This window comes from Poecilia reticulata, chromosome 2, assembly GCF_904066995.2.
Source record: "Poecilia reticulata chromosome 2, P_reticulata-male-v2, whole genome shotgun sequence".
In the NCBI taxonomy this organism is placed as follows: domain Eukaryota; kingdom Metazoa; phylum Chordata; class Actinopteri; order Cyprinodontiformes; family Poeciliidae; genus Poecilia; species Poecilia reticulata.
In genome coordinates, this window is record NC_088831.1 from 21,739,782 (window position 1) to 21,753,844 (window position 14,063).

Sequence of the window (14,063 nt, forward strand, 5' to 3'; positions counted from 1 at the left end):
TGTACAATAAATATTTAAGAGTTTCAGAGTTTCGTTTTTTTTTTTTTTATCTAATTACAGAAATAAATCAACATTTCAGTCGTATTCTAATTGACCGAGATGTAAAGGTTATAGCTGTGACGAGCAGTTTTCTGAACAGCTGATAGGAATAGAACAACAACGCGTTTATCCGGCGGCCTTCACTTACGTTTTCCCTCCTCTTCCCACAGATAGTCTCCAACATCCTGGTCTTCTCCTGCTCCAACATTGTAGGAGTGTGTACGCACTACCCGGCCGAGGGCTCCCAGAGGCAGGCCTTCCAGGAGACCAGGGAGTGCATCCAGGCTCGCCTCCACTCCCAGAGGGAAAACCAGCAGCAGGTAGGCGACTGAGAGGCGACTCTCAGAAATGTGTTGGGGCATTCTCACAAACACTACCCGCTCAATGTGGTTGGAATAAGACTGGTGGCATCCTGAAACGGCTATCTTACTGTAAGTACAGAATTTCAAAAGTTGGAGGTTTTCCAGGTCTGTTTTACCAGAAAGCGTCCAAAGTTTAGACCTAGAACTTAAAACAAAAATAAGGTGATTGGGGGGGCGTTGGTTAGCATCTTCTGTTAGCCATTAGCACAGCTAATGTGCTAATCCAGCGCATTTTGTGACAGACTGAGTGAAAGATGATCAGAGCTGCGTTGCTGTAATCAGTTCGGCCTTCCTTGCATCTGCCGAAGCATCAGATTGTCTTGATGGGACAGTTTAGAAAATATCCCCAAAGGTAGATCCAGGTTAGTGTCGTCATGTAACAGACTGCTGTCTTCTGTACCTAAATTCTGGAAATGCTCAGAGCCGCAAAAGTCTGATCATTTGCGGATTCGAATGTTGGGGGGGAAATGTACTTTTTCTTTTTTTTACTGTTTTTTTTTAATAATATATATATTTCCTGTATTTTGCATCATAAATGTGCAGATTGATTAGGACAGAGACACAAACTTAATGTGCGTAAGTTTTCTAAAAAAATGTTTTATAGAATACGCAGTAAATGTACTTGTTTTTGTCATTTTAATTTCCATCTAAAGTCCGATCACACTATATTGCACACATGCTTTAAAGAGTTATAGGAAGAGGATTGCAACTTTTGGAGAGCAGTGAAGACTACACAGATGAGTCCCTGCTCCTGAAAGTACTGAGAAAAGTCGCAACCACAACCAGACAATATCATAAATGAATCTCATACCACACTATGCAGACATTCTGTCTTGGCTGATGAAGATTCACTCAGCACTGCAGGAAAAATTAATCAGGTTGCTTTGATGGAATGGAAGTACAAACTAGCTTTTTTTGTATTATTTTAACAAATACATATTTTACCTTTACCGTGACACGCATGTAAATTTAGAGCACATTACGTATGTTTGTGTACTTCAAATACACCACATGACTCAAAGTTTTGTGGAATAATCTTAATTTCCACTTAGTAAAATGTATCATTTTTAGAAGCGCAGCATATGGCCTGAAGTAAGAAACGGCCTTGCTGCTTGTATCTTCGACTTGTATCTTTTATTATTTTACTTCAAACCACAACTTTATTTGTATACAAATTTGAAATGTGCATATATCTTTACAATAAAGTCGTTTATTTTTCTTTTTAGAATAACTATTAGTTTGTTTAGGGAAACAAACTAATAGTTCTACAATTTCTAACAGCAATGATAACATTGAAAATAAGCGCCAGTAAATTGACTTGTAAAATTTGGACACTAATTGTTAAAAATTGAATTATTTAATGACAGCCTCCATAAACGAATCATAGCAGGATTGCGTTTGTTTATTCTCTGACAAGCCCCGCTCACTTTCACGTCAAACTTACGTCTCTTCTCTCGCTCTCTCTCTCTCCTTCTGCAGGAGCGTCTCTTACTCTCAGTACTTCCTCGTCATGTTGCCATGGAGATGAAAGCTGACATAAATGCCAAGCAGGAGGACATGATGTTTCACAAGATCTACATCCAAAAGCACGACAACGTCAGGTAACATCAGAGGAGCTGCGACGACGAGGTGGGGGGCCCAGATGAACACGGATATGAACGAAGCATTTGAAAAAAAGCTCATGTTTGATTTTCAAAACAGGCAAAACATCAGCAAATATCAATTTACACTGCATGCTCCTTTCATTAGGTAAACACGACGTTCAGAAAAATCAAGTGTCAAGGCATTTTGGATCTGACAAACCTTATAAATACACTTAGATATTCAGAAAATGCTTCAGTTTGCAGGTGAAGCTTGAAAATCAGCCAGGCGTCTCTCAAACCACAACTAAAGAATGTAAAAGAAAGGCATTTTTGAGGAAAATAATCTGTTTTATATGGTATTTTATTTAACAAATGGCATGTCAGGAACGATGTCCACCCCTCTTAATAATCAATGATAAATCTTTTATTCATGTTACAGCGAGCAAACCCTTCTTGTAAACGCTGAACAGCTTTTCGCATGTTTCCACTATTATTATAACTAGTAATCGTTCACAATGAGCCCCGTTGCTTTAATGTTGGAAGGCCTCTTTGCCATCACCCTGATCTTTGACTCCCTCCATCAAATCCTGTTTAAATCATCTGTCTGGTTGGGTAACTGCCAAGTCATTAGAAATATGTTGGTAAAATTCAAATTAGACCTCTGATGTCTAACTAAACTAACTTATGTCGCAGCAACATAAAAATATATGACAACTTTAACAATGCATGTAGTATAAATGCAACGCAACATGTCCTATTCAGTAAAACTGACTATATAAGTCTGATAAAGAAAAATAAAAACAATGTACACATTGTAAAGAATAAGTTGACCTTTGAACTTTTCTAGCTTCCTGTAGCAGCTACCTTTGCTGCAGAGCTAATGCAAGTAAATATTCATTTTCCGTTCTCAGACATCAACATTTTGTGTTTGCATGCACTCTAATAGAAAAAAAAGCAGATAATTTCCACCATTGCTGGTACTTTATTTTAAACTGTATATTTACCACGTTAACTGGCTACTTTTGCCACCGCAAACGAGGGACAGCAGGCTCAGCGGCTCTCTGCTTTCTGCAGTATTTATTTACTCCAGTAATCTAGTGGTGAACATTTCCACAGCGATGCGTTTCTGCAGTACAACGCTGTGCACGTTCTCCTCTTTCTTCTGCCTGCTTTCAGTCACCACATGATGTTCTGCTCCATGACTTACAAATCAGTCTTTAGCTTTGAATTGAACCAATGTGACTGTAACAAGTATGGACGGAACAGTTTTTCTACAATTCACTCAAGTTTGATTTAAATTTACGTCATAAGCAGCTAATTGAGGTTGTATGTTTGATGCATGCAGTGATGTTAAGAGACATGTTGACTCTACTACTAACTGAAAGGCATTGTTTAAATAAGGAACACTACATATACTGCAACATTATATATCTCATATAATCCATGTTGATCCAGAATAGTGCAGCCCACCCACAGACGGTGGCAGACGAGGAGGGAGAAGTAGTGCAGACGTTGCCATGTCAACATGCTCTATGGTATTTTTCAGAGAGTATTTTCCACCTGACTCTTTCCACAGCGTCCATGTAGAGTGTAACGTGAGTCACAGTGTCATGAATATAAAGGGTGCTTTTAGTTTATAAGAAAAAAAAACAGTAAGTCACAAATGTTTATGTTGTATTTTAAACATGTAAAATTAATTTTAAAACGTTAATGCCCAACATGCGACAACAAACTTCAACGTATGTATTCGGATTTTATGTGTTGCACCCTTTGATTAAATTTCCTCCCCCCCCTTTTTTTTTTCTTTTCAACAAATATTTGAAATGCATATGAACTCACCCTCCTGAAGAACTTGTTGATTAGATGCTATTGGGTGAAATCTCCCACCTTCACTGCACAGTTGCAGCCTGCATTGCATCACTTAGGGAACACTCTCCTCTTTCCTCTCGACCATCATGTCTGTCGAATCCTAATCTTAACAGAAATTTGCCACACGAACCAAATTTCAAATTTGGTTCGGACTCTGCGTCAATTGAAACAGTTTTACTCTTTGCTTTGTCTTCATTTTATTCAGAATTAATGTGATAAATTGCCAAATACAGTCGTCAAACGCTCAGTCGCTAATGTGTCGTATTGGTGACTCCTTGTTCCGTATCACTACTGTCTTTCCTGAGAAATACATGTGCAAAACATATGGTTTTCATTTCATATGGTGGGAAACGGACTCTTTCATCTGGCCAGTTTTGATCGGATGTTTATGTTTATTTATTCTCCTCTGATGTTCATCTTTAATGTTTTGGTGAAGCCGTGTTGAGTTGCTATAGTTTTTAGTGCACAATGTGTTTTTATATGATATCAGAGAGAATCATTAAACACTAACTGCGTCAGATGGATGGTTGGGAGACAGGTGTCCGTTTGAGCGCCACCTTGTGGAGTAAGAAAACGGTACTGATCTGGCCATCTGGTTACCACATAGCTCTATCAATGAAGTTATGCTTTGGAGCCCTCAAGATTCCAGGAAATTGATCAATTTCCGTATAAACTGCATAAGAAGTGGATGAAATCCGACCTAAACAACTGGAGCCTGGATCTGAAAATGCAGTTTGAGTTTTGCTGCCTTTGGTCAGGTGGTGCAGCGCTGAAAAAAATACAGCTCTGGAAAAAATGAAGAGCCCACTGCACTGCAAAATCACCAAAGATAAAAACATGTATCATTGTCCTTTCACTCAAGAATTGAGGAAAAAACTCTTAAGTGAGGTGAATACTTTTAAGGGCACTGAATCTGGATATTCTAATATCCTTTTTATGATTTCATTAAGCGAAAAACTGCAGGAAAATCATGTGAAAGGTCTTGGAAGCTGGAAAAAAAACCCAAAGTGTTGGGTGTAAATCTGCATAACAAATATTATCCCCAGTTGGACAATAGATGTTGTGCGACTTGCTGAGAGCATGAAGCGCGTTAGCAGCGTCCACCGACCCGGGCCGAGTTCTGTCGGCGGTCACAAATGCGCCGTCCGGTAACGAGGCGCGACCGGGACGCGTTGGGAAGCAGTCAGCGGCTTTTCTGGTTAATTGGGGCTCCGCTGAGCGACAGAGGAACAACAGGAAGAGGGGCAACGCCTCCCACCGCCACGACTAAAGAGCAAGAGGGCAAACGGAGGGAGGCAGACGGTGCCGCTCAGGGTCCAAAGCCTGCCGCCGCTGCCGTACAGATGCATTACGCGTGTGTCTGTCTGCGGCTTTTAATTTAGGAATTCAGAGCGCCGCAACAACAGAGGTGGCAAATCGGTTAATGAACCAAGCAAGGCATGTAATTACATCCTTTTGATCCGGCGCAGAGGCACAAATTGTCTCTGATGGCTGAGGCTACACATTTTTACCCACTCAGAGTGGGTCACCGTTATTTAACTCATTTCGTACCGCAGGGAATGAGTCATGTCGGATGCTCAGGTAAACAAAACATGTGGTGCAGGTTAAAATCACATCAAGTATCGGCTCCATTTAACAAATGGCGTGCTGACAGATAGGAACAGGAGCTAAGTAGTTAAAATGTATCATGACATTTTGTGGTATTTATTCCCATAAAGGCAAAAGTGGCGATAAAAAGCGTTTGAAAATTCATTGTGGTGTTGTGTCGCAATGGATTGTTTGGCTTACGACTGCATGTCATATATAGTAAAAGCCACTAAATATAATAAAACGTTGCCCAAAATAAAACAGGGCTACGTCGTTTCATTATGTAATATGATTTCACAGTTGAAAAGAAAATAATTGCACGTAATCATATTTTTAAAGATATCAATTTTCTTGTTTATACAAAATAAAAAATCCCACCAACACTGTTGGTTTTTGGGGGTTTGCACTCATCGTAAGCTTGAGTTTATCGTCGCGGTAAACTGGTGGACATAGAGTTTTAGTGTGGGGGGATTTTAGGGGTCTTCTCAGACGACGACAACAACATGCGTCTTGTAACTGCATTTATGCCTCACCCAGACATTTTTCTAACCCTAACAGTTAGGGTTATTCCAAACGGGTGTAAACCCAGCGCAAGCGTCGTAGCGCTCATGTTGTGTTTAAAAGCGCCTCCCAAAAACAGGTTACCACATGTTAACAACGGATTAAACATTTTTAACTGCTGATAAAAGTGACAGAGGACACAGATATGGGAAGTGCGGAAGCCCCTACTGTATCAAATTGACATAGGAATAACAGAGAGTTGGCCATTCTAAGGTAAAAACCCAGCACATACAGCATTCATGGTTTTTTGTTTGTTTTTCTTTTCATCCAGACGGCTTCCCTCGCCCCCCCTGCAATGGCCCCTAGGGGGCGCGACCCACAGTTTGGAAACCTCAGCTCTAAATCAATGCTCAGCGACTCACAGATTGAGGTCAAAATGGATGCTGATTTTTATTTGCTTTGTTTTGGGATTATGCAAGATATGTCTTAGGATGCGGTGTGTGTGTGTGCGTGCGTGTGTGTGTGTAGTAAGGCTGTGTGTGTGTGTAGTAAGGCTGCCCGGTTGCCCTTTAAATGTACGAGTGATATTCTCCAACAGCACATTGTGACAGAAGCTGCTGTTGCTGGTATGTAGGCCAGCAGCTCTCCAAACTGCATTACATAAATTAGAGGGACTGACCTTCAGTGCCTTTGTTCCCTTTGTTGGAAGCGTGAACAAGACATGAACCTGCAGCAGCAACAACAGCAAAAATAAAAATACCCTGTGGTTTCAAAGTGGACACACTCGCGGTTGGGTTCGCATCATCACTGCTAGCTGGTAGTTATGAGAGGAGAGCAGCACACTGATGTTCTGTAGCTATCTGTAGTTTTCCCACTGTAACGTTTAAGAGAGTTTTTGTGTTGGATTGTAAAATGCAAACAGGCTGGTTAGTGTCAGTGTCCACTCTCAATTTATTAGTCCTCCTTTGGTTTTCAGATGTTTTCATGAGAAATGGGTCTGACCTAAAGAACCAGACGGGCTAAAAAAATTGGTTTTCAGGGAGTTGGTTCAGGCATCTGATTGGGATGCTTCCTGGGCACTAGAGACTTTCTGTAATGGTTGTGGAAACACCTTGAGATCCATTAGAAGGAGCTGGAGTCATTGGGAAGAGGAATGACTGTTTCCCTCTCAAAATTGGTACCTTTACAGTCCAATAGTTTAACATCATTTTGTCAGAATATATAGCTCAGATTGAACTCTGGCTCTATGTTTAGTCTGCTTTAATCAAACTCTAAAACCTTGGTGTAGAAAACGTTTGGTTCCTTTTTGGCGGTATGAATACCCAATCAAACTCAAATTGGACCAAAAAAGTGAACTCTGGTCTGCCTACACGCCTAGGTCTCTGTTCAATTGAAGTAAATTTATTAATACATATGTGGATGCAAGAAGACCAGAGACCACTACAAAAGCAGGAAGCGAGCTGCAGTGCATTATGGGTAAATATAACCTAAAACGATCACGAGAGTCTAACGTCCCCAGGAGAAATGACTCGTGACCTTTCCCAAAAACAAAAGACAAATCCTACAACTGCTGAAATCTGATGCTGCTCTGCTTCTGCTGGCATTTTGTGAGGAAGGAAGTTGTTTTCCCTTTGTGTCCTTCAGTGGCTCTTGGAGCAGCGCCACCACAGGCGAGGGGTTTTTTCCATTAGTTCGGATCGTTTGACACGGTGCAGTGTGAAAGCGAACCGGATGAAGATGGAACAAGTGTTGAAGTTTTGGTCCCCCAAATCAAACCGAGTCTACCAGACGTATCAGGTGTGAAAACACCCTACATACATCATGTAGTTCTTCATGCAAGCAGATGGCGGTTACGGTATTAACCACAACCAAATTTGATAAACTGGATGAAGGCATGTTTGGGCAACAAGGCGTCACTTGCTGCATCAGCCCTGTTGGTGTAAATAGTGGAATTAATTCTCCTGCAGCGTTACAAACTTCTTTCTGAAACAAGGTAAGAAGACCTGTGAGTCAACAAAAGTGGCATATTCCAAAAAGACCAATCTTTTTATATTAACGTAAGTATTGTTCTTTATCCAAGATAATTTCTTGTATATTCTTCTTGTCTCAAATCACTGAGGAAGCTGCTTTTGTGCCAAAGTGACAACTAGCTCGTCACATCTCGCCGATGCGTGTGAACAGCGTTTTCCTCATGGACGCTCAGTGTGGCCTCTTAGCCGCCCCTGCAGTGGCTCTCACTTTAAGATCTCACAGAGTTAATGTTGCAGACTAACCAGTCATTCATCACCAAGGTAACAATTAAATGGGACTTAATGACCCTGGCAGCCTTTGTCATTCCCTCTCCGTATCACCACTGACGTTATTTCAGGCTTCGGAGTGAGGACTCTTAGGACCAGCTCCTGTGCGCTGGTTCGGATAAAATATCAAAAAGAAAATCTGTACGTTAGTCTTTTACAGCGCCGTAAATTATTATAGTTAATATTATACCAATAATTGTAAAAGACAAGAGAGGAACATAAGGAGAAAAAATATTCTTTGATTATTTTCCTGAGCTGTCCCGATGGATAAGATATTTATTTTCTTCCTTGCTTTTTGCTTTATTGATTTATTACAAGGCGTCTGCTCTGTAATGTAAACTCTATTGGAATACAAGATGCATGTCGAAATACAATTTTAACTTAATCACATAAACTATAAGTTTAATCAGAAGGAATTTCAATGTTATTTATATTCACTAAATTATTAAATTAGTTTTATTGTTTGGATCATGAATGTTGCACATTGCCAGGCTACTGTTTAACATTTGCACTGTGGAGATATTTGAGTTTATTTAAATACTGTCCGAACATCTAAGATTGTTTTTTTTTAGGAAAATATCATAATCTAGCGAATTAGAGTTTATTTTAATTGTTCTTAATAGAGCCGTGAAGACCTTAGAGAAAAAAAACAAAAAACAACAACACATGGCATGGTCATCCCTTCTGTCTTTGACTTCAGCGCCTCACATGATTTACCCCAGGAGAAAACCGATATAGCCAGAGAATAAATATGCTTATTGAGACAGGAAGAACCGAGCTGAGGATGTTTGTGATGCTCACTGAACATTTTCCTGAGAGTTTACATGAGGCTGACCTGCCAGTCCTTCCCAGCCCGTTCCAGCCTCTCACCTGTCAACAGGACCTCGCCACGGAGGGAAATGACTCGGCCCGGTGACATCATCATCGGTCCTGCTGCTGAGCCGGAGCTACAGGGGAAATTATGAAAAACGTCTCAGTCGGTGAAAAGCAGTAGCCAGTCCGTCACAGGACGATTTGTATTCATGTAGTTTGTAAAAGAAAATAGAAAAAAAGAAACGACATGATTAGTTTAATAGTCGGCAATGGCTTTAGATGGAAGTCATTTATATGTGGGATTTTGTCACAGTTTTTTTTATTTGGTTGAATTCGCTACAGGATTCCAGTAATCATGAATAATAAGACCTAAAAACCAAAAATTTTGCGAAAAATGTTTCAAAATCCACCTGTCATTTAGAAAGAGGCTTTGTTTGGAGTCCAAATCATTTTCAATTCAGCTCCATGTTTCAGTGACTCGTCTCTAGAAATGTCCTGAATTGTATCGTTTTCTTCACATTTTTTCTTCTTGTCTTCTCATTTAAATTTCACATTGAAAACTGGATCAACCCATATTTGACATTTCTTCCACACACTTTATCATTTGACTTCTCTTCACGGTCATGTTAATTGTGTTTTGTTTTTTTATTAAAAGAAACGCAAAACCCTATAGCAAGTGGCAGATCTGCAACACTCTTCTTTTATCTCACACCAAATTTTCACGGTTGATCTTCGCAATTATTCTGAAAATTGGAAACCCCGTCAGGCTAACCTTTACTTAGGTTTTGCCGCCACGTTAAGCTTCTCAACTTCACCAAAACACAGAAAGTGAAAAGTGAGAGGAGGAAAAACCATTAGGTGAGACATGACCGGCTATGCCTCTCTTGTTTTTGTGTTTCTGCAGCATCCTGTTTGCTGACATCGAGGGCTTCACCAGTCTGGCGTCGCAGTGCACGGCACAGGAGCTGGTGATGACGCTCAATGAGCTTTTCGCCCGCTTTGACAAGTTGGCAGCCGTAAGCGTACAACGCATGCAAGCACGTGCAATTTTCAAAAGATTGCAATGATGCTTGGTGTTTTTATTTATTTGAATATGTCTTTTCTGTGTGTAAACTTTGAGAACTGTTGTTTCAGACGTTTTGAGTGCGAGGTTAGCGGTTGCTATGGGGCCTTACAGACATACAGGAAGACTAGAAATGTTGCAAAGAAATAAGGTCATGTTGCATATTTCACACCTGTTTTGTCAAAAACATGGAAACCCAATTTATAGGGGCCTAAAAGTCAATAGTTCGTACTTTTCTACTTTGTTTTATTACATTTTGGATCTTTCATTTTTTGCTGAGCAGGTAAAAAAAAAAAAATCACAATAGATTTACATACATTTATTTTACAATAATATGTGGCGCCTGGCTAGTTTCAACTTTACACTTCTATATGGTGTTTACAAATTACATATAGAAGAATTACACGCATGCACATGTTGAATCCCTTCTTGGAGATGCTGTGGTTTCGTACATAAACAGCAACTTAATATTACTGTACCTTCACTGCCATTGCTGAAGCTTCCCGGTTATTAATAGTTGCACCACAACCTTGTGAATACTGATATATTTCCTTTATCCAGCGTCATCGTGTGTTGAGCTGATCCTCGGTTTCTGTCATTTGTTTATGAAAGGTGAAACAATCGGCTGCTGATCAATATTTATGAACTGAACAGGCATAATGCTGTCGTAAACCAGAAATGTTGCATCTGACACTTTTATCTCCATGCCAGATGTACCTTCTGTCTCTGTGTGCACAAGCACACACACACACATATACACAAGCACGCACGCACACATACACACAGACACACACACATACACACACACACACACAGTCGTGTTTTCATCACTTGTGGGGACTCCACATTGATTTTTTTTTTTTTTTTTTTTTTTTTTTTTTTTTTCCATTCATTTCTACAGCCTAACCCTTACCATAATCCTAGCCCTAACCCCATCCATCACAGACTTAACCACTAACCCAAAAACAACAATTTCCCTTATGGGGAGCAATAAAATGTCCCCAGAAGGACCAATGGTCCCCATAATCCCACATTGTAGACAGAAATAAGTTCCCTTAAGGATATGAAAACCTGGTACACACACACATACACTCTGTTCCTTACACAATGGCTCCTTTTGTATTGGTCTATGTACTAAAGGGATACTCAGGTGGCTATCATGAGACATTATAGTCTCCCAAACCCTTGGGATGCGCGCGCACACACACGCACACGCATTTGATGCTGGCACACACATCAACTTCCAGCGTGATATCCAGGTTGATATCATGCGTCTCTGTTGTTTTTAATGGACTGCATGCTTCCTTTGACATTTTTAAATCCTGCTTTTTGTCACTTACCATATGTTTGCTTAACCCCTGAGCTCTAACGGTTGGCATGATAATCCAGGGATGCAGCTAATTAGGCTTAGATGTTGAGTCTTCATAACGAGCGAGCAGGACGACAAACGTTTCTGTTTCTGCCAGAGGAGGGACAGACACATTTCCACCCAGTACTGATGACAAAGATGCAAACAATACAATGAAGCACCATATTTTCTGGACTATAAATCCCACTTTTTTTCACAGTTTTGGCTGGTTCTGCATTTTATGGTCCATCAGACAGACTCGACACATCACTGAGGTGCAAAGCTTAAACTCTTGCCTTGGAATTTTGCCACAAATATTACATTTCAAATAGGTTCACTGTGATATAATCACTAAATCTTCACTCAAAATACAGTATCAGAAAAGTGAATTTGGAATGGGGCCTTGCTTGAGGAGGAACCCCAACTATGAACGTCACTGCAGTGAAGAATATAAACCTGTACAACCCCCACAAAAAATATGTTTGTCTCAGATTTGCTCAAAGGCGGATGTATGATTTCTTCTCTATTCTTTCATTATTTTCACATGACATAATGTGGTTCACATGCTGTACTTTATGGACCTTACCACAGCGTTTCATTGGCCAATGCCCATTTCACGTCACAGCGCAGCTACCATGTGCGTGACCGTCTCACAAACTGAAGCTACAGTAGTAAAGACATGCTAATGTACATTGTGGACTACCAGACCGGCAGAAAGTTTTTGCATCAGGACTCGAAAAAGAATGGTTCTCCACCGTCAGTGGCGTATCTGTACAGGCGATGTCAGGTATCCTGATCGTATTTGTGGAACTAAAATTCACAGATTTCCAAAATCTGAAATGGAAAGAGTTGCTTGGATCAAAGCTTGTGCACGACCACATTTGCAGCTCAACCGTTGTAGGATCAATAAGAACAAAGGAGTGTCTGCTGGTGTAAGTATTATTGCTTTGCTTTCTTTGTGTTTAGTGAATGAAAAAAATAAAGTCAATAATAAACACATCCATTATGAAAACCTTTTAGCCAAGTACAGCATAATGGCAGTACCGATACAACTTCTACATCCTGAAGCCTGTCTGTTAAATTCTTACGTTAGCTGAACAGATCAATATGCAATGTGTACTGTATTTGACATACATTAAAGATTTTATTTAACCTGAAAAGGCTTTTTACTAAACTGTAATCGTGTTAGCCACGCTAGCACCGGGTACCGTGTACAAGTCCTAGGCACATTTGAAACCTCAAAACCATGAATGCCCAACTTACCCAGCCTTGCAAGAACAATAGGCATCAGTGATCTTGTCCACAGCTATATTTATGCTGAGGGTGTGAGGATCTGCTGTTTTCCTCATCGAAAAGCATTTAGCTGCAACGCGCACAATCTTGGAGGCATTGCGTGGCTCAAACACCTTGATGTCGTCCAAAAAAGATGACATAAAGTTGCTGGTTCGTGGCTGATATTTTTTGAAAATGCGGCAGAAATGCTACACTAATCGACTCAGAAATACTCTGCAGAGTCAGTCAAAATGAAAGACGTCATGTTTACACATAGAAACTAAGCTCCGCGAGGCTTTGTTTGTGAGACATGCAGCCAGGTGGGATTTTCGAGGGACGTTTCTGGGCGGAGCTTGGTAAGGTCCATTGCTTTTATACTGGAATATTTGAAAAAAGAAAAGGCCTTGAATTGAACACTGGATCACAAAGGATTTTGTGACAATCTTTGCACAATATTTAAACCTAAATAGAGATAACTTCATTAACTCTTCACATAAGTTTGCTTCTCGGTTAATACCATAACGCACATGTCCTTTCTTGCTCCTGCTCTGTGCGGCAGGAGAACCACTGTCTGCGGATCAAGATCCTGGGCGACTGCTACTACTGCGTGTCCGGGCTGCCGGAGGCCAGAGCCGACCACGCCCACTGCTGTGTGGAGATGGGGCTGGACATGATCGAGGCCATCTCGTAAGTCTGGGAACGACGTTAATACACCAGTTCAAAAAATAGAAAAGTCTGGTAAACACGCCTCACTGGTAAACCTCAGCAGCAGCATTCACTGAGACTACAGCTGGTACATTTAGACACGCTAATCGTGTAGATTGTCAGTTTTTGGTTTGCTTGTTTTTGTTTTTCTGCAGGCTGGTGCGGGAGGTGACTGGGGTGAACGTGAACATGCGAGTCGGCATCCACAGCGGCAGGGTGCACTGCGGGGTGCTGGGGCTCAGGAAGTGGCAGTTTGACGTCTGGTCCAACGACGTCACGCTGGCAAATCAGATGGAGGCGGGAGGCAAGGCCGGGTTCGTCCAATAGGCTTCCTAATCGTTCCTTCTGATAAGTGCAGAGGGTCAGCTGCATGAGATTTACGTAACAGCCAGAGCATTCAGAAAAGGAACGCTTTCATTTCAGGCGCATCCACATCACAAAGGCCACCCTGAACTACCTGAACGGGGACTACGACGTGGAGCCGGGAGCCGGAGGAGAGAGAAACGCCTACTTGAAGAGGAGCAACATAGAAACCTACCTCATTGTGGGCTGCAGTCAGAAAAGGGTACGGCTTTCATCGCTGGAGGAGGCAGTGAAAGGGAACCGAAATCATTTCTGTCTCAT

The 14,063-nt window shown here is 41.0% G+C and overlaps 1 protein-coding gene across 1 annotated transcript in view; it reads left to right on the top strand.

The window, feature by feature from the left end:
* adcy5 (adenylate cyclase 5) overlaps window positions 1-14,063 on the top strand; it is an 85,582-nt gene that overhangs the window by 50,302 nt on the left and 21,217 nt on the right. The window contains exons 2-7 of the mRNA XM_008432387.3: window positions 210-359; window positions 1,881-2,002; window positions 9,956-10,067; window positions 13,294-13,421; window positions 13,595-13,753; window positions 13,863-14,004. Of these exons, the coding sequence (XP_008430609.2) occupies window positions 210-359; window positions 1,881-2,002; window positions 9,956-10,067; window positions 13,294-13,421; window positions 13,595-13,753; window positions 13,863-14,004 (813 nt within the window). The remainder of the gene's footprint in view (window positions 1-209; window positions 360-1,880; window positions 2,003-9,955; window positions 10,068-13,293; window positions 13,422-13,594; window positions 13,754-13,862; window positions 14,005-14,063) is intronic.